Raw genomic sequence first — 27422 nt, forward strand, 5'->3', positions numbered from 1 at the left:
TTGCAGGAGGAGATTGCTTTAAGATGTTGTTCCACAGGATAAAATCATATTTCGGCTACTGTGACACTGTTAGCCTAGATTTATGTGTATAACTAGCTCTTTCTGTTCTTTGTAGGTTTTATGGGAAAAGTGAAGATGGGGATGAATTTAATGATGCAATACGCAAGCTGTTCCTCTCCTTCAATGTCCTCATGGACCGGCCTTTAGAGGAGGCTGTCAAGATTAAGGTATGCATAATTTGCAGGGAGAGGTAATATCTTTTATTAGGTCAACTGATACAGTTGCGGGGCAGGGGAGAGGGGACAGAAAAAGGGACAAGCTTTGAGGCACATAAAAACCCATTCAGATGAGTCACACCACCTCCGAATGTCTGTTTTAATGAGCTGTGTGTGGCAGGAAAGGAGTATTTAAACCCCAAAGTTTATCAAATAAAGATGAGAGCTGTGGCTTTGCTGAAAACCCTTCAGCACCTAGGATGAAAGCTAACAACCAATGCAGATGTAATCTACTGCAGTGTGGAAGACACTTCAACTAGTGTAACACCAAGCTTGAGGGTAATGGAGATAGCAATGTTAAACCACTACAAAAATCAATTAAATGCTGGGAATGAAAGTAATGAAAAAACAAATGGTTTCTAAATGTATCTTAGATTTTATACTTGCTTGTTTTTCTGGTGTCAACTGGATTATAAACCTTCGTTTATGCTCTGAGGAGGAGCAGAGCAGCCATGCAATGAGGCTGCTAAATTGCTGAAGGCAGCGATTTAGATTACTTTCTTTATTTCAGTTCGTCTAGCCAACATGCTTTTCTCTGTTTGAAGGAAAGATTGATTCTAAACTTTTAATTAGGACTTGGGTGATTTAAAGCCCAACTTTGATTCTCATGCAGTCAGAGTACCTGCTGGCAGCAATCATAGAACATCATAGACAGACCTTTAGTTGCTATTGCACCTGGTTGTCTGGATGCTACATTTATGAAAGCCATACTAGTACCTAGTTAACTTATTGATGTATATGTGGACATGCTAAAGTATGCGGAACACTGAGTCAATTTAACTGACTAGTGCTTTTCATGTCAGGCTATAACGAGCTTAATCCCTGGAACTGCAGAATGTTTGCAAAAACTAAAGAACTTGGCTACGAATCCTTCCTCCTTCACCTCTTCCTCTCTGCGCTGCAGATATGTGGTTGCTGGAGGCTCTTTGGATGCATAAATTTGATCTTAAGCCCATTCTCTACAAGTGTCTGCATATTTGCTCTTGACAAAAACTAGATTTGCCATGTGAGCTGTGGGCATTGTTGTTGAGACTTTACACCCTTTTAGAATGAGCTAGCTGGTGTAACTCCGGTTCCCATGTGGGTTTCATATCCTTGTCTTTTTTTCTTGCAGGGTGCAGCTTTAAAGTATTTGCCAAGTATCATAAATGATGTCAAACTAGTATTTGACCCTGTTGAGCTCAGGTAACCATATTAAGCTTGTTTGACCTCTAAACCCAGCTTATCTGTTGGGAAGGATTCTGGAAACTTTCCTAAAAACAGCCACTCTGGTTATGACATGATGATGCTCGTACTGTGCGTGAATTTGAGGAAGTGCTTGCAGGGCTTTAAAGGAAGTCAGTTTAGTTCAAAGGGATTTATGCATCTCAACTGCTCTTTCTTAGACACTTTGAGATTTTACTGAAAGCCAAAATTTGAGGACTTGGGAGTGATATGTTGAAATGTTATGCAAGTTTCCACTAATTCTTAAATGATTGCTTCTGAGGTAAACTGAAATGTGTGACAAAGTCACAGCCTTGGTCAGGAAAACAAAAGTTGTATTTATTCAGGAAATTCACAACACTGTGTGGATTTCTGTTCTTTGGTGCTCATAGCTTTGCCCAGAACCTCCCAACCATGCCTCCTTGTTCTGACACAAATAATTTGCTCGTAAGCAGTAGACAGACAGCAAATGTACATGGAATTTAATTTAATGGAATCTCACATTGAAATGAGTCATCACTCTTGATGAAAGGGGCATCTGGAAGGATATGCTCTTGCAATTGTATATAGCAGTATTTCAAGTTTCAGCGGTGGTCTGCTGAAGCTTTGCAAAATTCTGCTTTCATTTTGTATGAAAGTAAGTATGATTATCTTATGCTGGCACTGGAAGGCAGATAGTATTGTCTATTTATAAGCTTCTGTGATATGTCTAGTGTGTCTTGGGTTGCAAGCTTCATTTTAAGAGGTTTAAGCCTGCAGTTTCTGAATACTGTTGAGTTTTAGTAAAAGTCCTATGCTAAGTTTCTTGAAAATAAGTTAGGGCTCCATAGTAATTTGCCTGGACACCACTTGCAGGTAACGTGTCCACACAGTGACAAAACTGCTTGACTTGCCCAGGTGCGGGACAGCGTAAGCATAGGATGGAATCACATTGGGTGAAAATGCTGACCATCTGCTTACTTTGTGGTTTGCACTCTAGTGTCCTCTTCAGCAAGTTTATCCAAAGTATTCCTGACAACCAGTTAGTTCGACAGAAGCTAAACTGCATGACCAAGATAGTCGAGAGTGATCTGTTTAAACAGTCTGGTAAGTAGCAAATTGAAGTCTCTGGATTCTGCATGGGGCCACACACCCTTAATAACAAAAATGTCTTTCAAGTTCACATGTCCTTTATGTCAGTCATCAGTGGTTGTCTACCATTAAACCCATCTTTAGAAATATTCCTTGCCGTGGAACAACTGAAACTTTTTTTGCTGTTCAGTCTTCATGCAGTGCCTAATACTGCAGGATCTTGATCTAGTGAGTTGATTTAGAAAGAGGCAGAAGGTGAGTGCACGCTATTTGATGCAATACATGTAATTACAGGTAATTTATGACTGTCACTAGTCTGTTAGTGGTAACTCAAGTGGATATAAGCATGTTTTGGTGTCCTAGATAGTTATGAGCAGAAAGCTACTGTGTGGTACCCACATATACTGAATTCTGAAGAACTTCCGGCGACCAACAAGATGTGGTGCTGTTTCTTTTTTTTAGAATGCAGAGATGCTCTTCTGCCGCTACTAATAGATCAGCTAAGTGGCCAGCTGGATGACAATTCAAACAAGCCTGACCATGAGGCCTGCTCACAGCTACTTAGCAGTGTTCTTGAAGTCCTGGATCGGAAAGATGTGGTGAGCATGAACTGTCAAGGGTGCAAATTAAGGTTAATTCTTCTTTTGAGAAGTTATGGCAAAGAAATGTTCTCAACATATGGTTTAAAGAATGACGAAGTTCTGATGTTTATAGAAATCGTGTTGCATTGCTGTATAGTTCTTTGAACGTCTTTGCACATAAAGTAGCTGTGTCTAAAAAGGAGCCATGAAAGGTTGAATTAGTGGTTATCACTACAGTACAAAAAGCAATTACTTTCCTTTCTAGGGACCAAAGTGTTATTCCCAGCTATTTTGGTGGCTTGTTGAATTATTTGGAGCAAGTCATAAAAGTATTTGGTTTCTCGTTTTCTCTGCTATGAAATGGGGACAACGATCATTATTCAGTCAGGAGAATACAGTTACTTGCCACATTAATCATGGAAATTGATTCGAAGTTGCTGTGAAAAGAATAGTTTGAACTGAAGAGCTGTTCAGTTTAGCTGTGCCAGGATGAACTAATGAAGCTGGTATAGATCAATTATGCTAGCTGTCCACCAAGTGTATACCTACAGTATTTGAATCGATTGCTCATGTGTTTTAAATCTCCTTTTTTGCATCCTCTAATAACAATTAACCACTGTCAGGGCAGTTCTCCCACACAGGGAGCACTCTGTAGAACAGTATACATCAAGAACTGTCTCAAATTTTCCTTATTGCATATCCCCAGGGACCCACTGCTGTCCACATCCAGCTGATCATGGAACGCCTGCTAAGGAGAATAAACCGCACAGTGATTGGAATGAGCAGACAGTCTCCACACATTGTGAGAGCCTTTTACTTGCTTCAGTTATTACTTTACCATTTGTTATAGTGGAATCTATTCTCCTGGGAGATTTCAGTGTGTAGCAGTGGTTTATGAAATCATCTTTCCATTTCCTGCAGGGCTTCCGTGCCACTAGAACATGGCTTTTGGTGGTTTTCTGAGACCGGGTATTAGGATACAAATTGTCCTATTTCAGCAGCAGTTTGAACTGAGTCACAGTTTGCTGTGACTTCAAGTTCCTTTGGGCCCTTGTGCACAGCGAATTTGGTTTCAGTGCAGTTTTTAATACACAAGGAGTCTTTGCTGAAAAAACGCTCTTTTGTCACCTTGGCTGAATAGGATTAAATGCTGAAGGATGAGGCATGTCTAAGGGGCATTTCTGACTACTGTGTGGCATCTTAGAAGGTGTAAGCAAGGTGGTGTGTTTTAATTTACCCTGTACTTCATGTACAGAAAGATAGAGAAATCAAGAGCTGGGTGTATATAGCAATGTCTTATTTCTGATAACTCTAAGGTCAAGTTAATGCTATTACCAGTATGTCAGCCGTGAGAATTACAGTTGGCCGTAGTAAATTTGAAAATCATAGAATCATTTAGGTTGGAAAAGACTCTTAAGACACAATGAAGTGGTTCGTATACATACCTATATTCCATTGTTTTGAGGATGTGTTTTTCTGGCAAACTGTGATCCCTGGGGAGAAAGAAAGCTATACCCAGACTCCATACTTGAAATTTAGGAAGTCTTGACTGGTTTGGGGTAGAAGACTAAACAGTCTCAGAGACTGATGTCACATAGATGAGGAGGATTGTGATCGGTGATATTTGATGAGGCAGAACTCTGAAAGCATATGCCACACTTTGAACTTAGAGTGCTTAATTCAGGAAAATAATCAAATGTTTTGTTTTTCCTGTTCTAGGGCATTTTTGTGGCCTGCATGACAGCCATCCTGAGGCAGATGGATGATTTCCATTACAACCATTACATCAATACTTTCAAAACCAGGCAGGACATTATTGTAAGTCAGCCTGGCTGGGGGATTAGCTCAGTCCGTAAAGAATTACACTCTGCTTCTGAAAGGTCATTTCAAGTTACTGTATTCAGTTTGGAGTGATTATACTGCATTCATCAGCAATGACTTATGGGCACCTAACGCCGCAGCCCCTGGGGATATATTCACATCACCCCTGCTGGGTATACACAGTGGATGCTGCTGACTCAGTAGAGCCTGAGAATAGCATTTGTAGCATTGAGTAAATACAAGTTCAATGACTATTTAAGTCTGTGCCAGTAAAAAGTCAAGAACCAGAAGAGTGAATGAAGATGGAAAGAAAAAGCATTTTCCCCTCTCTTGCTCTCACTGTATCTCTTTGTGATCCTGTTCTATTTCTTTCTAATTCTTTCTCCTCCTCTAGATTTTAATTAAATTAATTAAAAAGACTTTAGTCTTGCTTTAGTGGGCAGCAATGCAAATAGTTCCCTCCATGTTAAAAACTGTGTACAATTCACGTCCCCAGGGACCTTCAATGTGAAACCAGGTGAAACATTAGGGTTTCTTTTTGGTTATTTTGGGTTGTTGTTGGGTTTTTTTTGTTTTGTTTTGTGTTTTTTTTTTTCTTTTTTTTGAGGCCCTTAGAATTAACAGCTGTGTCCAGATTTTTCCCCAGACTGCCCAGAACAAGTCGGAACCAAAACCAGTATTTATGCAGGTCTCTGAAGCATGACACAGCAACTGTTCTGGCTTTTTTGTCCCCATACTCCTTGTTTTGCAACTTAGAAGCTCTTGCTTATTTAAATAGTGGCTGGGGAAGAGCCTGGACTTCTGTTCTTCCTGTAAAAGCTAGATCAAAAACCACAAGAAGGTGTTTGTAATTCATTTTGGATGGCAAGGTGATCTCTCTTGCCTTGTGTGTTTGGAATTGCTTGCAATCTCTTGAGCAACATAGCCACCTACAGGACACACACATTTCTGTCACTTCTGCATCTGAAAGGCCACTTGGCTGCATTGTTTATAGAGAGCACTCATCATTTAGTGTTAGAATTGCTTTTTATATTACCCAAATAATTTTTTGTGAAGGAAGAAAAACCGAAGTAGATTCATGAATTCTGCTAGTGTTCATTAAGTAAATGAGTAAAAAGGTTTTCAGCAGGGTTATGTAGAAATACTGTGTCTGAGGAAGAAGGGTACTAGGAAGACAAATCTGATGGATTTTGGAAAAAGGTGGATTCAAGGCAGAATTGAAACAAATTTTATGTTGCGTGGGCCTCAATTCAGAATTTCTCCTGAAGAGCAGTTGAGCTAGTGGGAGACCATCATAACTTAAGTTTGAGGTAAGGTTAAACAGGTGCTTAGAAGCTTTCCTGAAATAGAAACTTCAGATTGAACCTCAGCTTGCAAGTTGAAGATGTCTTGTTTTACCATATAGTTCTGCACCTTCTGACTCAAATACGAGAATGTTTCTTTTGTATTTCTGTGTGTATACATAAATTTTCTACATGAGGACATATTAAGAGGGTAAATTATGTAATTATTAAAACTAGCTGCACATAATTTAAACAGATACTGATTGAAAATAACAATTTGTAACCTAATTTTTACAAATTCTTAAATCTACAGGAGCAAGCCCGCATTTGTGGTAGTGTAGTTGTTAATATCAATACAACATCGCATTTTGTTTTACTGCTATAACTGTTTTCATTTTTGTTGTTTATTCTTGGGTTTTATTTGCTTTGGTATTTTCAGCCCTGGCATTGTATCATTACTTGGTTGGTTTAACGCTGTTATAAGTTAATTCATATCTTCAAGGTGCCCCATGTCAAGTCCAAACCTTTCCATCAAGCTCTGATTTAATAATGCCTGCAGGATTTTTACTGAGGCAGCACCAAATGCCCATTTCTCTCTCTCCATCGATGTCGCTTGCCAATTCTTTAGAGCAAGCTGTTCAGCTCAACAAAAATTTTTTTTTTTTTTTGCTGGTGGTGATTTCTCATGTGACCTTCTTTGTGTCCCTCTCATTTTGAAATGCTATGCTAATGTGCTGTCTTTGTAGAGAACAGCATCCATTTAAATGCTCATAGGTGGCATTTATATCTGTAGCAACCACAATAGAGAGATCGATATTCTTGACATTACCTTCTTTTGCTCATCTCTCTTTTTCCTTTTCCTTTTTTCTTATTCTACAATTCAACCTTGCCTTGCCCAAGTCTTAAGGTGTGATGTAGCTTTGTTTGGAGCAGTTTAGTGTTTGTGCAAAAAGTCTTTTCTACAGTCATGGTCTAAACAATGTGTCTGATGGCATGGTCACTACCTCTGTTTAACTATCTGTTTTAAACTGGATCAGAAAAGACTTAACTAATTGGGGAAGTGAAAATAGATTACAATTTCCATCTTTACAGAAGATACGGCATAGGGCTGTTACACTGTCATCATTCAGACATTTGGAAACAAGTCCTTGAATATTGGTTTTGCTTTTTAATCCAGCTTGTGCACCAGAACTCCCTACAACCCAGCTTAATTCAAAGCAGTAAAGACAGGTTTAATAAAACAGATCAACATGTTCTGTGGAATTATTTCTCCTTCTGTAACTGAATGGATGAGATGTCAGAAATAATCTAGTTATTGGAATATACCTACACAATAAGAGATCCTTCTTAGGAGGTACAGTGTATTGATTACTAATCAGTGCAGTCGATAATTGATGCAATTGCAAACATTTGCATTTCCCTATATTCTCATGTGGATAAAAGACTACCATGTTCAACTTGATGGGCTGTGGTTTTTATTTTTCCAACAGGACTTCCTGATGGAAACATTCATTATGTTTAAGGATCTGATTGGAAAAAATGTCTATGCAACCGACTGGATGGTCATGAATATGATGCAGAGCAGGTATATAGTTGTGCTATGTTAAGTCTTGCTAGTGCTTTGGAGCCTTTCTGGTTCTGAAAGGAGGGTGACTCACACAAGCAGGCTTGCAAATCAATGGAGTTACATAGGCTTATTTTCTTTTACAGTTTCAGGGTGATGTAAATTGGATTTCAGTAAATTGTAGTGCCTGTGCATTTCTCTTGATGGAACTGGAAATCTTCCTTTTCCTGCCTAAAGGCACACAATCAAAACCATGCAGTCTTTCATCCAGTCACTTATCTGCTGGAGAGTGCAGTGTAAATTAGAGAAGCCTTTTTGGTTTCAATTCTGGGGGAATCACGTGGCAAACGTAAAGCTAGAGTTGGACTGAAGTGTGGTCTAGGGTTTAGTGTGCTGGCCTGCAAACTAGAACTACCCAGATTCACGTCTGTCCTCTGCTGTGGACTTTGGCCTTGTGTGAGTCAGTCTGTCCTGCGAAGCCTGTACAATTCGAATGGCTTTGGCTCGCTATCTGTCTGCTGTGCTAGGTGGTAAAGCATGGCCAAACCTGCTATCCATGACGCAGCAGGGTCTACATGCCTGTGAATTTAATTTTCCCACAGGCGCTATCAACAGAACTGGGGCCAGAATGAAGAAACAACAAGCGTGTAACTCTTGTTTGCATGGCACAGTTATGCAAGTCATCTTCAGAATGGATGCGGCGTAGCTCTGCTGTGTCGTAGGGGGTGTGGTGTGGAGAAGGGCGTGAAAGTGGCAAGTTATTTGAATGCTTTAGTGGTGAGGATAGGCTAAACTTAAGAGAAGCTACCATCTGCAATGACACTGCACTGTCAAAGAGATTGGATGATCCAAAAAGTGTTTTGTTTCTCATCTGCCTCCAGTCAAGGTTTCTTTTGTTCAGAAACAGAGGAATAACTTTCCCTGAATGTCCCTCTACTGGGAAAGAGGTGAAATAGCATTATAGAGGAATACTTGTCTTGTTTGGGAGAATCTATTCTTGTCTCTTGAGCTTACATGTAGGAGTCGTAAACATAGAACTGCAATGTTATTTTTTTCAAGAGCCACCTTTTATTTGATGTTTTTATCTCTTCCAGGGTTTTCCTCCGGGCGGTGAACCAATTTACCTCTGTACTCAATCGTTTCTTTCTGGATCAAACAAGTTTTGAACTCCAGGTAGTAGGTCCATTGTTTCTGGGTTTTCTTATGGACCCCAGCCCTGAAAGGCAGGAAGAACAAACAAATTCTGCTGTTAACAGATCTGTTGATATGGAGCATGCCTGGGGAAAATGTCCATAGTCTTTTATAGAAAAGCAGCAGAATGCAAAGCGGTTTTGAATTACAGAACTGTGGTTAGTGCAGCAATAAGTTGCAAGCAAATACAACTGCTGCAGGCTTTACAAGGTCAAGTTGAGCAGCATGCTGACTATAGCTGATTTGTGGTTGACTAGTTAGGAACAAAATACTGTATGGGCGTACCCACTGTCGCTTCCTTTAGTTGGAAAGTACAAGCTAAAAAGAGTGAGAAATTTTAAGCTGCTATATGCTTCATAGCTTGCCTGCTACGGCCAAGAACACAGACCCATCTACCAGCTCACTGTTGGTACGCTTTCTCATTAACATTTACCTGGGAGACTACAGCACTTAGGGCTGTGTAGCTCTGTTGTGCTGGTTGTTGCTTTTCCTTTGCCTTCTCCTATTTTAGACTTGTTTCTCTTCCACAGCTCTGGAATAACTATTTCCATTTGGCAGTGGCCTTTCTCACTCATGAATCCCTCCAGCTGGAGACCTTCTCACAAGCCAAACGCAACAAAATTATCAAGAAGTGAGTTTACACTTAAAAAGTTGCCGGGCCTTTTTGCTTTTAAGAAGCTTCATTTGCACTGTTCCAGTCATACCCCATACAATCTTAGAATGAGATGAAGCATGCCATGGAAGTGCTTGATTAATGAATGGTGATAAAGGGAGGAGGGGTGACTAGGACAGATGTCAGGTCTTTACACTGTGGATGTCTAAGTCTGGTCAGACAGATCCTGAGCTATTTAAGGTCGGTTTAAGCACCTTGCCAAAAGACTCTTTCTACTATAAGGTCTGTAACAGAAAGCTTTTCATAGTTCCCAAAGCAATGCCTTATGCAATTCCTCAGCCATTGTGTAAGGTAGTTAAGCAAGAATCCTAAAAGCCCTGCAGTTCTTTAGTCCCCTCTTTGCTTTTTCCGTTTTGAAAGCGAGAGCAGTTCAGAGGCATTCATCAATCCCAAAGCAGTAATTTTTAGTAACTTGTCCAGATTCACAAGGACACCGAACAGCTTTTACTTCTGCATTTAGCTGGAATCAAGTGCCTAAATATATTTGTAGATCTTGACATAGAATTTTGTTAGGGTATACGTAGTTAATGTTTACCATCTTTTTTCTGCGATAATGAGGGCTTTAAGAAGCATGATAATTAAATATTCTTGCATACTCTCGATGTCAGCAGTTAAAGCTTTAGGGAAAAACACCAAATACAACAGAATTCTGGGTAGAATTGCATGAAGCAGCAGGACTGCAGCTTTATTCTGCTCTCAGGGAGTCTGCAGTCTTCTGCCATAATGGCACATGGCCGTTCTCCTCCTCTGTGCATTGAGCATTAGTGCTGGGCAGGGTAAGGAAGAAAAAGATAAGGTGAACATCTAACAAAAGGTAAGTACTATTGAGGAACTTCTTGATCGATTCCCAGTACAGAAGGTAGTCTGTGAGACCCTTTGGTATAAGTGCCCAGCATATCCAGGTTTGTGTGTGGTGGGTTTTTTTAAGGAGAGGGTAATGGATTTCTGTGGTTTTGCCATTAAATTTCTTCAGCAACTTTGCAAAGGTAATTTCAGTGTGTAGGACTTTTTCATCTTTTTCTTTCTAATACTTTTTCCTAGGTATGGGGACATGAGGAAAGAAATTGGCTTCAAAATAAGGGATATGTGGTATAACCTGGGTGAGTTCCAGCCAAAGAATTATCTTTATTCAAGCTCTCAAGCTGGGTTTCAAATCCTTTATTTCTTTATGAAAGCTGCTCATGTTTAATGTGGGGAAATACACTTAAGGTTCAGCTGTTTCAGAGCACAGAATCTCTTTTCCCTTTTCTGTGAATAGCTTGCAAAAGCTGATCTCTTCTCACATCAGCTGCTGAAATAATTTCTCAGATCCTTTACAAAGGATGTTCTACCATATGAAGGGCAAGAGTAGAATTTTTCAGAGAGCCTTTGTGATTTGCAACATTGCATGCAATTCAGTTCAATTTTCTTGGACTATTCCTGAATTTTGGGGCTGTAACATGGTAATTCTACCTTAAGTAGCCATTTTCCGTGTAAAATGTGTGTTCTAAGCAGAATGTCTGTGTTTTATGGTCTTTATTTTATATGAATAATGTGCTTAAGCATTTGGATATCCAAATCCTGCCATTAGGATGTATCTGACTTTGACTTTCTTGCAGGTCCCCACAAAATAAAATTCATTCCCGCAATGGTAGGCCCAATTCTGGAGGTAACCCTGGTCCCAGAGCCTGAGCTACGGAAAGCTACCATTCCCATCTTCTTTGATATGATGCAGTGCGAGTTTAACTTCAGTGGGAACAGAAACTTCCATATGGTAAGGGAGCCTGGTATCTTCAGTACAGATGTTCCACAGTATGCATTGGGCAAGAAGGAGAAGAGAGCATCTAAACAAAACAAACAAAAAAACCACACAAAACACGCATTTTGCCAAACACCTTGAGAAGTTATTGTTAAGTGGTTTGTAGGAGTCAGGACTCTTCAGTTCTGTCCCTGACTGTACGTTTGCATGACTTTGATAATTAATGAATTCTTCTGTTTTCATACCTTTCTGCATTTGCAGATGTGTGAATACCCACATTTAAATTGTGAAGCAATTTGAAGACCCAAAGAGAGTACCCTAAAAAGTCATGTCTATGTACATTTATAATAACAATATAAATTCCCACAGGACAGATCTATGGCTGTAAATGTAAGTTACTATAAAGAAAATTGCTGGACAATCAAGTGTTAGGAGTATGTGGTTGCTTACATACTGACTAAATCCCTCATTAACTTCAAATTTGGCAACACATTTGTGAATACTGATGCCACCATTTTGGAAAGGAGAACAGTGATACAAAGGACAGACAGGATTTGCTTGAGGCTACACAAGTAAAAGGACAGAGCAGGGAACAGGACCCAGATCCCTGAGTTCCAACCCTGTGCTAATTTCTCCAGAAGTTGCCTTTCATTGCTACCGAGAAAGCACCAGAAAGTGAGGAAGGAAAAAAGAGGATCTTTGCTTTTGCCCTGAGCTTAAGTTTTCACTGCAGTTTCTAAAGACTTATTCTTCCAGCTTTCCTCTGGGGATATCAGACATTAACATCTCAACTGGCAGGCAGGGGACACTGTAGTTACGCTGTAGACAGTCTTCTCCCTGGAGATAGGTAGGAGCCATCCGTCCAAAAGGCAGCCACCTTGGCAGTTCAGACTGTTGTCAAATGTGATGTGCATCTCCCTAAGCACCACGCCCACACCAGCTTAGACCCCAGCTTCAGTGCACACATGGGATCTTTCTTCCCTTGGGGTCATCAGTCTTTGGTGTGGTTGGCTCCAGGATCTCAGGGGTTTTTGGAATTGGTAGAAGGAAACGGGATGTGTGTGGCATGGATTTTCCATTCCAGTGGTATTTATATGCTAGCCACAGTTAAAACTGAGACTATGTAGTTGACCTGCTTGCACATAAAAGGGCATATCTTCATGGCTAGACAGATAATCACACAGGACTTGGTTCTTGCAGCATGAGAAGATGCTTTAATTAGTGGTCACAAATATTTATGATGGCCAGAGAGTTGTGACTTTCCCTTAACTGATGGTAGTAGTTCAGTTTCTTCAGGGTGAGTGAATGACCATTATCATCTGTAAGTTGGCTGCTAAGATGCTTCTCCATCCTAGCAAAATTGAGGTGCTAATGGATGGAGGAGAAGAGGAAGCATTACCCCAGAGCATGACTTTCCAGTGACTGTAGGGTGAGAGAGGGAGGACTTCTGTTTCCTTGCTCCAATCTTGTCATCTTGGCTTCTTAACATTTTTATTCTGCTCCAACGATGAAAGCGTACTCTAGCTTTGCATGTAAAACCAGTGTCTGATGGCGGGGAAGTTCAGAAACACCAGCCACAAGCATTACTAATGTTCAGACCACACTCTTGAGAGTTGCTGTCTATTTGATTTTGGTTTTTTGCCTTTTCAGTTTGAAAATGAGTTGATAACCAGACTGGACCAGGAAGTGGAGGGTGGCCGAGGGGATGAACAGTACAAGATTTTGCTGGAGAAACTGTAAGTTTTATGAAGAACAGAGGCTCTTTTTTACAGCTTAGTTGCCTATTTTTCTAATGCAAAGAAACCCTAATTCATTACTCCAGTGAACAGGGAGACAGTGTAGTTGACAGCAATCTTAATGCTATATGGGTATTCTGAGACTGATTGCCTTAAAATGATGCTTTTATTCTGGAGCAGCAACTTGCACAACTACCCTGAAGCTGGAGATGAAAGGCTAGAGGCAGGTGCCAAACTGGCAAGGGGGTTGTAAATGGAAAAGCTTGAGAACAGCAGGCTCAGAGTTAAAGCAAAATCAGAGCCTTCTTTTAGCACCAAGAGTAGAATCCAGGTTTTTGATCAACAAGGCAGGCTTTGACCTGCCTGACGTGGGCATCTCAAGTCGGTGGATGCAGTGCGCTGTTCTGCACTGTGAGTCTCTGTTCAGGAAACATATTTGACTCTGTTAGCTGAGTGGCTGTTTGGGTAATTTACGCTGAAGTTCTACTTAACACCACTCAGAACCGTAACTGAGTATTCCCTTCCGTCTCTCTGGGTGTATCTGCAGCCTCCTGGAGCACTGTCGGAAGCATAAATATCTATCTGCTTCTGGAGAAGTGTTTGCTTTGCTGGTCAGCAGCCTGCTAGAGAACCTGCTGGACTACAGGACAATCATGCACGATGAAAGCAAGGAGAACCGCATGAGCTGCACTGTCAATGTGCTGGTACGGGGAAGGCTGGGTTTGGATACGGGTGCTTCTTTACTGACCTGCCTTTTGTGGATTCCGAAGGGGTTTTTTTGTAGGATTTTAAGTAATGCTTTATGCCATTTCTGGTTAATGATGCGCCTAAATCAGGCTATCAGCCATTGACAGCTGTAAAGCATAGAAAGATGTACAGTCCAAAATCAAGTCACATGGCTAGTCCTTGTCTACCTGGTAATCTGAAGCCCTGAAATACAGGCAGGAAAGATGGGTAGCTGATAGTTTGGGAAATGTGGGCTTAAGTCTCTGTTCCACTGCAGAGAGCCTGTATGACTTCAGACAAGCCGCTTTCTTTGCCTTACCCCTTCTCTAGAGGTGACAGTAGCCCCACCTTATGTTAAAGGGATGGTTGTAGGGATGTATGCACCTAAGTAGGCAAGATGACAGCGAAGATCTTTGAAATATCTAAAACTGATGCTTAAGTTACTTGTCTAGAGATGATTATGCAAATCCATGCCACTTTACATTGTGAAAGTTTGACTTGTTTTCCTATTCTTGGCAGAATTTTTATAAGGAGAAGAAACGAGAGGACATTTATATCAGGTAGGCTGTTTCCCTCCATAAACATGTATAGAAGCCTTTATTTCTCTTGGTGTTCTGCACACTGATACAGGAGTCCTTCACATCAAGTAAGAATTGCTTTTCATTTGTTTAGGTATCTATATAAACTCCGGGATCTGCACACAGACTGTGAGAACTTCACAGAGGCAGCATACACTCTCCTTCTCCATGCAGAGCTGCTCCAGGTATTACATTAAAGCCAATTTTAGTTTGCACTGTCAGGATATGGGTTTTAAATGAAGTGCAAACAGCTCAGAATAAACAATTCACTTTTTGGGGTTTTTTTTTTTTTTGGTTTGTTTTTTTTAACGTGGCTTTGCATTACCTGGGTTCTAGTGGTCGTTAAGGAGCTTCACAATTTTGCAAATTGCACAGCAGCTAAATGGATGAAAGCAAAAATGTTGTTAGCATCAATTTGTTAAATACCCTTGGTGAAACAGAGTGCTATAGTGAGCTGGGAGAAAATGTCTGTGTTAGGGGTCGTAATACAGTGTTTTCCCACTTCTCTGTGAACAGTGTAAAATGCATTAGCCTAAGCCATCTTAATTTGGATTTAAGTCAACCTTTTCATTTCTTCCACAGATTAATAAAGCATACACATTCGCTTAGTGTCTCAGCGTAAGACCTTAAGCCAAAAATCATGCCAGTTTTGCAGATATAATTAAACTTGTATTAACACTTTAGAGTGATTTTTAAATATGACTAAAATAATTGTACAAGTTCAGACGAATTCTTAAACTGATTTGAAATGAACTTTTAACGTAGAAAAATATTAGCTTTCTGGCTGCTTATATATGCAGTGAGAGAGCATAATCAGATGTTTTTCTGAGCAGCTGGCTGGAGTGGTTTAAGAAGTTACTGCGTACTAGCTACTTGTTATTCTAACCATGCTGCTGAGATGCAGTGTTTGTGTGTGCATTCCTAGTTTACATTAGTCAGCCAGCGCAGCTTATATCCTTCTCCCTTTGCATTGATGATGGATTTGTCTTGAATGCATCCCTGCAGAAGGTGAGTCTCTCCACTGTAAGGGCTTGTTAATCTAACAGTGTTCCAGTTCTTTCAACTTTGCCTGTTTTCCCTCTGTACTAGTGGTCCGAGAAGCCGTGTGTCCCTCATCTCCTGCAGAGGGACAGCTACTACGTCTACTCACAACAGGAACTCAAGGAAAAACTCTACCAAGAAATTATCTCCTTCTTTGACAGGGGCAAAGTGAGTATCTCTGCAGTGTTCCTACAGTTCACTGGTAGATACTTGGCTTGGTGAATGTAGCTGGCAGAAGTTGTTAAAACAACTTCTGTTAAAAGCAGACATGATTCCATAACGGGCTTTTGATGCTTTTTAATAAAGACCACAGTACTGGCATGAGCAGGGTATCTATTTGTCCTGGAGATCTTTGAATCCTTCTATTTCCTTGTTAGTCAAAGAGCACATGAAAAACTAACCCTGTTCAAGATACCGGGTAGATGAGAAAACTATAGGTGTTTTCCTTTCTTTTTCTGGGTAATGGCTTCTGTCAGGTTTTTGCATTGCGGTGAGTATGGCTTGTCTGGCTGATGCTGAACTTGTGTTAGTTGCGCTTTGGATGGATGGTTCTACCAGAGCTGTATGAGACAAACCCAAGGAAGCCTGATGCAGGGGATGAAGTATTGGTGGAGGAGACCACCTGAGCTTCTCTCACTTGCTGTTTGGACATGTCCTTCTACCTCTTTGTGCCTCATTTTTCCCTATCAGGAGTAACAATGGAAACCTTGCTTTGCAAACCACTTTCAGATCTACAAATCAAAAGAGCTGTGTGACTATAATAATTACTGCAAAAAAACGTACAGCATGGAGTCTAAGGGAAAGTTGGCAGTGCATTAAAGTACTGCCTGAATTAAAATCAGCTGAATTTTTTGTTTACCTATCTGTGGTAATGAATGCTTTTAACTGAGTCTTTTATTTTGTTTGTGCTCTTCTTCCCTCACCTGCCTCCCTTCACCCTCCATGGAGATGTGGGAAAAAGCCATTCAGCTAAGCAAGGAGTTGGCTGACATGTATGAAAACAAGGTCTTTGATTATGAGGGCCTTGGTAATCTCCTGGTAAGATTTTTTTTTTTTTTCCTCCATTTTCAGCAGGCTGCTGAATGCTTAAATTAATACTGTTGAGCAGGATAAACCCAAAATACATTTATGTTAAAGACAAACCAGCATAACCCCCATGGTTTTGTAAAGCTTAATATTAGAAGAATGTTTTCATAATTTTTTTTAAAGTGTGTGGTTTTGACCTTGTAATTAGCATGACGATATCGTGTGCAGATGTTTAACATTCTTACTGTTAATCAAATACGGTAACATTTGCATGGTGCATTTTCAGGCTCCATAAATCTCATCACCTTGTTATTTGTGTGATAAAACTACTGTGTATGAACACAGAACTATAGAATCATCTTGGTTCTGAATTATGTTTTCTAGTGGTTAAAGATGTAACCAGATGGTCTTTATGTTCTTTCATATGAGAATCATCTGCCCAGTTTTATTTCTGCCAGTTCTCTGACATTTGTCACCATTTGTGTCTGCTCAGTTTCAGAACATTATTTTTAATTTGTGGTGCAATAGTTAAGGATTTCGGGTATCCTCTTGGAATCCTAAAAAACATGGCATTGCTGTCATGTCTGCAGACCAGGAAATGGAGTTGATTCTGGCCCAGACAAACCAAATATTTAACCAAGTAAATGGATAAGTATGAGATACCGTATCAAAAAAACAGTTGTAAAAAGTATTCTGTAGGGGCGAACTAATAGATCAGGAATTGTCACTGGGAATGTGAGCTGACAGACACTGTCTGGCAGTGTCCTTGAACACTCCAAAGTGAAAATGCTGGTGACTCTCTTTTGGTTTTTTCCTTCCAGAAAAAACGAGCTACTTTTTATGAGAATATTATGAAGGCAATGAGACCTCAACCAGAGTACTTTGCTGTTGGATACTATGGTCAGGGTTTCCCCTCTTTCCTCCGGGTAAGAATTCTTCAGCACTCAAGTTCTGGAGTGGTGGGTACCCTAAAAGTCACAACTTTAGCAGAGCTTCTGAGAAAATTCAGATGCCAAACTCCTTTTCCTTTGAATGACACTGAGAGATCTAAATTCCTGAAGTATTTCAAAACACTGCACCATATAAAAAGAGACGAGACTGGATTTTTCTGTGTTAACAGCTTTAATAAAGTTAGTGTTTTAATAGGGTTTGTTAGATGATTGGTATGTTCTTATATGGACTTAAACAGAATCTACCTTTTATATTTGTGCCTGATAGACTTCCTCCAAAATATGATTGTTGCCATTAGAAAACGTTTAGCTTGTAAAGAATTTATCCCATTGCTTTTCAGCCTGAATCAGCCTAATTTTCAGGACATGGATCATTTCAATGCTCAAGCACATTAGTAAGAGTCTGTCCCACGCAGAAGAATTAAAATGCAGAGATGCTTCCTGTTTGAGATTGCTGCTAAGCATTTCTGGATCTATGCTAGCTGTAATACAAGAATCTAGCCAAAGTGAGTCAGATGGGCAGGGTGCAGCATACTAGAAAATATTCCCAACTATTATTTAAAATTGAGAAACATTTACATTTTCAGACTGGAGTTGTTTGAAGTTACTGGCCTTAAATGGAGGCCAAGCTCATTAAAAAAGAAAAATGTTAACTTAGGACTGTGGAGCTGGATGGCATAGAAGGCTTTCACCTCCAGGTCATGTTTTGAAATCCATCCCTTCCAGAAACCTCCACTGCTTGGTGGCCAGTTTGGAAAAGTAATTGGCCATGGTCTAACTGTTAAGTCTGTAGCGTGAAGCTGCCATAGCTGCCCATTTTGTTAATGGTAGCTGAAGAGATTCAGCAAGGGAACAGAGGTAAAACTCGTGTCTTTGTGCACAGAGAGATCCCTCAGTTAACTCGTATCATAAGTGGTCTGGCAAGGAGCATGCAGTTCCCTGCATTAAAGAACTTTTTGGGACACATGTTCTCGTACTTAAAACCAGTCCCATGACTGAGATTTCATGTGTTGAATGTGTGAGTTCTTAGAGTGCTAGAAAGCATGAACGTGTTCAATAACACTTGTATGTGGAACAATGAATTTTCTAGACAAATGAGGATGCCGTTGCAGGGCCTTGCTCCTGCGAGTTGCTGTGTTGTCACTCCAGCCTGTGTTTCTTCTCTCATGTTTTCTGACTGTCTGTTAAGCTAGGGGACAGCCCTTCATATAAATCAGATCTCTGAGACTACTCTGTGTATGTTCAGAAAGCTCTTACTCATCGCTTTGTTTAGCGTTAATTCTCTTTCTTCTGCTACCCACAGAATAAAATTTTTATCTACCGTGGCAAAGAGTACGAACGAAGGGAGGACTTCAACCTGAAGCTGTTGACCCAGTTTCCTAGTGCAGAGAAGATGACCAGCACTGCCCCTCCAGGAGAAGAGATCAAGTCTTCTCCTAAACAGCGTATCTTTTGGTTCTAATAGGTTTTGGCACATTCAAGGTCTGCCTCTTCCCTAGAATAAGAGAATTTGTAAACAACAATAATAAGCAAGGAACTTACTGCTCCAGGGGGACTTTGAAGGCAGGCACTGGGCATGAAAATAAGACTATCCAGAATTGCAATAGTGAACTTAAACATATTGAAAAAGAGAGACAGCTTGATATTGTCAGAGTTAAACGAGTTGCTGTTAGGATGAAACCTTAACAGATGGCAGGTCAGGATTTCTTGTGCTGCCTTCTCAAGCAGGTGGTGCTGACTGCTGTAGTATATATGTGATCCAGTTGGGTATTTCTAGGTGAAAGAGGTAAAATACAGGCAGTGAAAGTGGCATATAAAGAAAATGGAAGTATGCTCTGTTCTTGCTTGTGGTTAACTAGCATTTGTGAAAAGGCTCGGTTTTGTTGTTTTTTTTTTTTTTTTTTCCCCTAGAAGTCACTTTGTGAGAAGTGTGAAGTGATTATTTATGTTGATGAAAGTTGTTGGGTGAACAACCTTTTTTTTTTTTTTTTTTTTTTTTTTTAATTTGTTTTCTTTCTGCTGGTGAAACTCCAGAGTGTGTGACACAGCACACCACTAGGCTTAAGATCCTCTTTCTCTTAATTGTGAGCATCACCAAGTGCAACCTAGTGAAGATGCTTCAGATTCTTGTTTGTGACTTCCAGTCAATAGCAGATGTGCTCCTGGAAGATGTACATCAGTAAAACCAAGTTACTGGGCTTCTGGCCTGTGTTATACAGGCCAGATTAGAGAATCTGATGGTCCAGTTTGGCCTTAAAAGTCTGTGTACAAAGGCACAGCTCAAGCAGTGATACCAGATGCTTCCCTTGCAATAAGCCTGCCAAGCACTAAATCCACATAGGAAATTAAAATTCATTCAGGACCAAACTTGGTATCAAAAAATGCCTCCTCTATTGCTGCTTTGTTTCAGCTACTTCCTTTGCATCTGTTTGTGTTTGTTCTAATGTTTTTGGCTCACGATGAGCCTGAACTGCAAAATTTGGATCCAGATCTGAACTCTTCCAAAAGTTTGGGGGTGTTTGGTTCCGGGTCTTTGGCATAGCCCCATTGTAAAGGGGAGCAGCTGCATAGCTTGGATTTGGTACAGGTTCTTCTCGAACTCTTACAAACACCTTCGGAAAAGATGAGGAGTTTGAGTGTCCAAATCACTGTTGTGTTAGGCAGGGGTTGCTAGTTCTGGAGTTTGTTTTAATTTCATGCTTTTTTAACCTCCGTTGTCTCAGGTTCTTTTTTACTTTTGCTTAGAATATGCTTCCTTGCTCTTTTATGACAAAGTGCCTTGTTCTTCCCTTGGTTATTTCATAATAGTGTACTGGTGATATTGAGTGAGCTGTACACGGTCTCAGGGAATGCCCGCACAGTTAAACAGGCTAGTTTTCCACCAGCTCTGAACTAGAAGCTGTATAGCATGCTTAGCATGGCATGAAGCCCAACCTAATAAGCTCTCCTGAGAGAAGGAATATATTAGCTTGGGCTTAGTGCTTGATCTAATGTGGTTATGTGGTTTTGGGTTCAGGTTTGGCTAGTATCCATCTGGCTCTTCAGTGCGGGCAGAATGACCTTGCCTTTGCTTTCAAAATACTGTTTAGAACTACGCTCAGTGAAATAAAGGATGTATGGGGCTACCCTACCTGCCAGTAAAACATTGCCACTTCCGAGTGCAACTGGCAGGTGATTCACAGAAATAATCTATTAATGTGGGTCATATTGTTTATGCTTTCCTTTTCCATACAGGTTTTTACTTCTGTAAAGCCTTCAGTACAGTCCTTAGAACTCTGGAGGAACAACATTGTAAGCTGTTGTGCTTGGGGATACTGTTACTAACTTTGTTTTTTAATTTCTGTCATAGTTCACAGTTGCAAAAGCTGAAGATGAAGTAGATATTCACTGGTTAAAAACAGCCTACTTTCTTCAGTTAGCTTTATTGCTCTAAAAATGGGGAGGGAGGGGCAGCTTCACTGTGCTGGAAGAATCTGACAAATAACCATGGGGTGGTGAGGGAGAGAGAAGAAACAGATGCATCCGTTACAGAACCTAGCGCAGAATCTTGTTTTCCTGTCCCCAAAGTAGAAATCGGTAGCACCCAGGCTTCCCAAGCCTTTCACCAGGGTATTTCAATAGTTGGAAATACTCGTATAGCCCTTATCTTTTGGGGCTTTTAGTTCAGGAGTAGCATACAAACTACAAGAAGCAATATAATGCCTATGATTGTTGATGAACTACTAGGTATTTTTCTTCAAACATGACAAGAGCACAGGGAATTGTTGAGAAGTCTGACGTTTGATGAAAACAGGAAGGGTATTCCACTCCCTCTCCTGTTTTCCTGAAAGGATTCATAGTTTTTCATCCTTAACTAGAGCTGCTCAGATGTGCAGTGCTTTATTGTGAAGCCTGTGATGAACCTGCCACCTAATTATAAAGATAAACCTGTTCCTGAACAGATCTTAAAGTAATTTCTTTTCCTTTTCCCTCAACATGTCCTCTGTATTTTTCTCGACTAGCCTAGGCACAAGGTGCAGTGCCTTTGTGTCTTGTGTAAATTTGTTTCACAGTCCAGCTTAAGCGTGGTTGGTTTTGAGAGGAAACAGAAGAACCTTTCTGTAAGGAGGATGGGAGGTGAGAAAACTCACCATTTACTCTGCTTCTTTCTAGCTACTACAGAGCAAACGAGGTACAGCAGTTCACGCACTCCCGACCAGTCAGGAAAGGAGAAAAAGATCCAGACAACGAGTTTGCTGTGAGTCCTTTGCTTTTGATGCCAGCTGGTTTGGGTTTCTGTGCTATGAGAAAATGGTTCTGTGCATTTATTTATTTTGTTGGTGGCATTTTGAACAGCACTGTCAGAATTGTTTTTCCTCCACCTCTGGCAATGGAATTTTGCTATTCAAAGGTAGGAGAAAAATTGCACTTTGCGTTGCAATCTTTACATAGAGCCAATGTGATAATGTCAAGGGGCTCTGCAGCTGAAGTTGTAATGCTCAGAATCCTTGATCTAGAATCCGTAAGTATTGTGCTGTCCAACATCAGCTTCCTACAGAGTGCACCTGTGTGTCTGGTAGATTGTGGATGATGTAGCTGTCCTGAAGGAGGCCAGCCTCTAACCACGAAGGATCAGTTCAACTTCAGACCAACTTCTAAGATTTGCAGTGGAGAGGGAGCCTTGGATGTAGTGTAATAGCACGTTTCCTTGCTGCCTGTGAGGCATACTGTTGCTCGTGTGTAGTGGTTGAGCATGTTGCGTATAACTCTGGCTAAATATGCCATAGTCGCAGTCCTCCTAATAGTGGTCCACATGGAGGGTAACAGCCTACTGCTGCTAATGTTGATACCATTTAAAAAGTAGAGGTGGTATTTGTTGCCAAAAACACTGGGTTCCATCCCAGTTAGTGAAGGTGAAAGTCATTGTGTAGGTCCTGCCAGCTAGTGCTAAAAGCCTGATTCCACGCTCTACCGCAGAAGGGAATTGAATTGCAAGACTAATATTTTCCTTACATCTTGGAATTTTTTCCTTCTCTACCTAGAATATGTGGATAGAAAGGACAACCTACACCACAGCGTATTCATTTCCAGGCATCCTCAAGTGGTTTGAAGTCAAACAGATTACAACGGTGAGTTCTGCATATGGTCTGGGTCTCATTCCCTCCAATCTTTCATGGAATAGAGAGGCTTGCAACAGTTAGGACTACTAGTCCTTGCACTGTTGGATGTGGCACACCAATAACTTCTGCGTCAGCTAAAAGCAAATGTGTAGCTTCTTTGGTGTGCTTGTCTTTTTATGCCATTCTGCAGACAGCTCTACCCAAGGCAGCAAAGTTCTACATTGACTGTATAATGCTTGGGAGGGTGGTTAATTCTGGAACATACTCCACAGTCAGCAGCCAAGTCCTAAACTGTTTTTCCTTCGTGTTAAGGTGTAAGATTGTTCTTGCACTGATCTCTGAATGGCAAGATAGTTAGCACAGGGAGTCCAAAATCCTCTGCTGGAAATTATTGGGCTGCCGTTCATACGCAAGGAGTTACGTAATTTCATATTCAGTGGAGGCGAATGAAGGTTTATTCTGTTTCTTCTTTCCGTCAGGAAGAGATCAGCCCCTTGAAGAACGCCATAGAAACGATGGAGCTAACCAATGAGAAAATCAGCAACATTGTCCAACAGCATGTCTGGGACCGGAGTCTTCCTGTACATCCTCTCTCTATGCTCCTGAATGGGATTGTGGACCCAGCGGTCATGGGGGGATATACCAACTATGAAAAGGTCTTTTTCACGTTTATCTGTAGCTCAGTTTGACCTCTGCAATGTTGAAGACCTGAATTGAAATACGGGAGATTCAAGTTCAGTTTTCAGCTGTTACTCAGACATAGTGCGTTCTGTAGCTATATCTGTCTGTTCAGAGCTCAAAGAAGAGGAGAAAAAACCAAAGAGATTTCCCTTAGACTGGAAGGTGGAAAAACCCCACATCTTTAGTGGTTTAGTGTTTGGTTTTAGTGCTGTGCATTGCCACAGAGATGAGTGATCCAGCTCTTTTGGGCCTCGTTTACGGTGGTGATAATAGCATGGCCCTACCTCATGGGGGCATTGAGGTTCTTGGTCAGCCCAGAAAAAACAAAGAAAAGCAAAAGAGCTAACGTTTCTCCATTGTGTTAATATAGAATGGTAAGGATTTCTCTTTCCAGCAGATAATCTGTCTGTGGAGTTTTGCAGCAAAGAGCATATATGTCAGGAAGAAAACAGTGTTTCTTACCCAGGTTTATTCAGTTGACTTCAGCTGAACAGTGTATGTTCTTCCTTTATTGAGATGTTTATCTTAAGCTGTTTATTCCCAATATCTAATGATGGTATTCCCAGCACAAAATGTATTGCTTATTTCCATAAACTGAATGGATGGTGTTAAAACACATTTAATTCTTCTCAGATGTGTTCCAGTCACATGAAATGAAGTGCAAAAGTTAAATGGGAGAGGGTCTGATTTATCTGGGGTCTAACTCTGCTGATTCCAGAGGAGTCGCTTACTTTGCCAGGGCTGAATTTGGCCCTAAATCCTCCTATTTTATGAATTAAGGTTGACATAAAGTTTAGAATTACGAAAGTGGGAAAGCAGTTAAAACTAGGAAACACGAAGTATCTGTAACCACATCTGGAAACACTCATTTCTGGTTCATATTTTCCTATTTCAACTGAAGATCAGTACAGAACATTTGGCTTTTGTGGGCGGCTAAAATCTTGAGTTTTAATTGTTTCATTGTAGCCAAAAGCCAAAGTCTGCATTTTTAACATGCGCTTTCTTCTTGCAATAATTAAACACTTTCAAGAAAAATCCACTGGGAGCTACCCGGCAGTCCTTTCACAGGCTAACCTCCTCTTGACATCAGCCTTTTTCAGAGTCAGACCGCTAGGCCTATAAACACTTGTACATACAGTCCAGTTAATGGAAGGCAGAACTAAGAAATATATGCAGAGACTGAAGTAGGTCAGAGACACGTTTTAAAACCAAATGAAAAATTATTAGGGATTTTATCTAGGAAAAAGAAAAAATAAATTCTTCTGACCAGGAATTGTGATACATTTCAACACAATATACTGTAGCACATAATGTGAATTGGCACAATTTGAAGGCTTCAGTCCAGGAAAGTGTCCTTGTGTTTGTTCAACTTTAAACCGATACCAGATTCTGTTGATTAAAGGTAAACACATTAGAAGCGTAGACTAAAGGTGCTTTGTTGAATCAAACTGTGAGTCAAACTCTCGACACGGTCTTTATTTCTACTGAATCTTTGTAACAAGCCCCATGTGAAAATGTTGTACTTAAGGGCTTAAATCATAGAACTTAAGGAAATTGCAGGCAGGAGATGCCCTGTTCACCTTTCTGCCGCTGAGGTTGTTTGCCTGTCATTGTGTACTGTAGGTCATTAAATGCTAAAAATTAAAGAGACGCCTTGAAGTGAGAACTCCGAGACTGGATCTGCTACTCGCATTTGAGTGACAAGTAACGTAGCCTTGATTATGCACATCGATACTATTTTATGAGAAGGGAAATGGAATTGAAGAAAACCCTTGTGATAAAGTAACTTTTTTTACGTATCAGTGTTTTACCAAAAAAAGAGTAAAATTTGGGGTTTGTTTCTTTTTTTATTTTTACAAAAATAGTCTCTTTTCCCAGTTCTCAACAAATGGTTCTTTCTCCTTCAGCTTTGTGTCACGGAGATATTTTAAAAAAAAAAAAAAAAAAAAAAAATAAAATTGCTATGAGGAATAATGCCAATTAATTGCTTTTAAAGTACAAGGATCTTTCACTCAGAGTTAGCTGTGAAAGCAACGTAGTGTCTCTATCGTCATCTCTCTTTGCTTTCAGGCCTTTTTCACAGAGAAGTATATTCAAGAACATCCTGAAGATCAAGATAAAATTGAACTGCTTAAGCAACTAATCGCTCTACAGGTATCATATGGGGAAAGAAGTGGAAGCACTATGTATGAGTGCAGATGTTTTTCCAGCATCATTGTTTTGGAGACATAATGCAGATAAATACTATAAGAACATTCTGGATGTGTGTACAGTTGTTTTTTTATTTTGAGGAAACTGTCATGTTCTAAAATTGTGGCCTAGACTGCTTCATGTATCTTGTGTTGCTCTGAAATGTTATTCTGGAATAATTGCCAATGTGGCATAGTTGTTTCGTTGGTTCCCGCCCCCCCCCCCTTCCCTCATGAGCATAACAAAATATCTGTTACCTTTTCATGAAATCATCAGACCTAATGTTTTGTCAGTCTGACCATTGAAAGTTTGTCTATTTTGACCTGCATAGCAATGAAAAATTGCCCTAGTTTTTTTTTGCAATGCAAAGTGCATCCCTGCAGGCCAGTTTTTACACATTTCCACACAACAGAGCCCTGTTAAAGCTACCTCATAATCACACAGCTTTGGGGGCTAAGAAGTGATACTCCAGCATTTAACATACTGTGTCTTCCAAAGCAGAACATGGAATCTGAGTAGGGAAGAGGGAACCATACATATAGATGGGGAAAACGTTCATGTTTCTTGAACACATAGAGCTCAAGTTACTACAGTGTCACAAGTTATGAGTCAGTAGCTGAGCTTCCTTACTGTATAATTGCTTTTTTTTGCTTCTGCAAACTCAAAACATATTGATTTAAGGCCTTTGATTGTATCTGAGATGTGTAACATGCATAGAAAATTCCTTCCTGGAACAGGAGGGCTGATTTGCCCTTTCGTAGCTTAATTTTGTTCCTCCTTTCAGATGCCATTGTTGGCAGAAGGGATTAGGATCCATGGTGAGAAGCTGACGGAACAGCTGAAGCCTCTACATGACAGACTGATAGCGTGTTTCAAAGAGCTGAAGAAGAAGGTGGAGAAGCAGTATGGTGTAATAACCTTGGTAAGTGTACCTGGTTGTTTAGCGTTTTGCCTTAAAGAAACACAACTTTCCCCTTTCCCAGTTGTGTCTGAGTTAGTGTTACATGATTTACCACAAGCATATTTGTCTGCAGCCTCCCTCCCTCACCGAGAGGAAACAGAGCAGGTCAGGCTCTGTCGTGTTGCCTTATATCATGTCTTCCACGCTGAGACGGCTCTCTGTCACATCTGTGGCGTCTTCTGTGGTCTCTACATCTTCCACGTCATCTGATAGCACTTCCTCCAGACCAGGTTCAGACGGGTTAGTAATCAGCCTTTACATGTGATTTACAAGAGCGGGGATATGCCTTTGCTAGAATTAGTTACTCTTAAAATGAAGATTGCTTCCATACACAATAGTAATAGCTGTGCATTTGAAACTTTAAATGGAGGCCAATATTGTTATTTTGTTTTACAGATAGGGAGTTTGAAGCACAGGTAGGGATAGTTCTGGGAATTGAACCCACGACTGTTTGTCTCCGGGGTCCCAATTATCTACACGATACTGAAGAGGGATGGAGGTGGTGTATTTCAGATGCACACTATTTCTGTTTCCCAGGAATGCTGGAAAACAGAGGTGTAAGATACTACAAGGTTAATTTAGTTTGTGGTCTGCAAAGAGGTGCATAGTCATATGGTACTTGTTCTACCTACCTGTTTGCAGCTGCATACATGGCATTAAAAGGAGCTGCCACACACGGAAACATTTCCTGATGTTACTTCTCTGTCCGTCTAGTTTGCATCTGTGATAGCCAGGGAGTCTAGGTGACTTGCTCAAGGTCACACGGCAAACTCGGTGGCAGGGTTCAGCATAAAATGCAGGTCTGGCTCCTTCTGCAAGTAGATCACACTTTATCTTGTATGTAAGGCATTACACTCAAATTTCCTAGGGTAACTTAGGAGCACAAATCTCACTGAAAATTCCATGGTCATAACTCAGTTTTTCACATTAACTTCTTATGCAAACTAAGAGATCAGAGCTTTCTAACAGACAGCGCTTTAAATGTCTGGTGGACTAATGTTTCGTGTTTTTTCACTCTTTCGGTGTGGGCCACA

At 40.5% G+C, this 27422-nt stretch overlaps 1 protein-coding gene across 1 annotated transcript in view; it reads left to right on the forward strand.

Annotated features, from left to right (window-relative positions):
- The window catches only part of LOC309601993 (dedicator of cytokinesis protein 5), an 84619-nt gene that overhangs the window by 50918 nt on the left and 6279 nt on the right, over positions 1–27422 (forward strand). Inside the window, exons 23-48 of the mRNA XM_082335263.1 lie at positions 116–227; positions 1390–1460; positions 2458–2564; positions 3012–3148; positions 3837–3932; positions 4850–4948; positions 7725–7819; positions 8893–8971; positions 9520–9620; positions 10704–10762; positions 11261–11415; positions 13051–13136; positions 13684–13840; positions 14382–14422; positions 14535–14625; positions 15530–15649; positions 16430–16519; positions 17329–17433; positions 18761–18902; positions 21325–21406; positions 21610–21694; positions 22479–22565; positions 23036–23212; positions 25308–25391; positions 26212–26349; positions 26462–26628. Of these exons, the coding sequence (XP_082191389.1) occupies positions 116–227; positions 1390–1460; positions 2458–2564; positions 3012–3148; positions 3837–3932; positions 4850–4948; positions 7725–7819; positions 8893–8971; positions 9520–9620; positions 10704–10762; positions 11261–11415; positions 13051–13136; positions 13684–13840; positions 14382–14422; positions 14535–14625; positions 15530–15649; positions 16430–16519; positions 17329–17433; positions 18761–18902; positions 21325–21406; positions 21610–21694; positions 22479–22565; positions 23036–23212; positions 25308–25391; positions 26212–26349; positions 26462–26628 (2763 nt within the window). The remainder of the gene's footprint in view (positions 1–115; positions 228–1389; positions 1461–2457; positions 2565–3011; positions 3149–3836; positions 3933–4849; positions 4949–7724; positions 7820–8892; positions 8972–9519; positions 9621–10703; positions 10763–11260; positions 11416–13050; positions 13137–13683; positions 13841–14381; positions 14423–14534; positions 14626–15529; positions 15650–16429; positions 16520–17328; positions 17434–18760; positions 18903–21324; positions 21407–21609; positions 21695–22478; positions 22566–23035; positions 23213–25307; positions 25392–26211; positions 26350–26461; positions 26629–27422) is intronic.

This window comes from Platalea leucorodia (genome assembly GCF_965183815.1).
Source record: "Platalea leucorodia genome assembly, chromosome: W".
Classification (NCBI taxonomy): Eukaryota; Metazoa; Chordata; class Aves; order Pelecaniformes; family Threskiornithidae; genus Platalea; species Platalea leucorodia.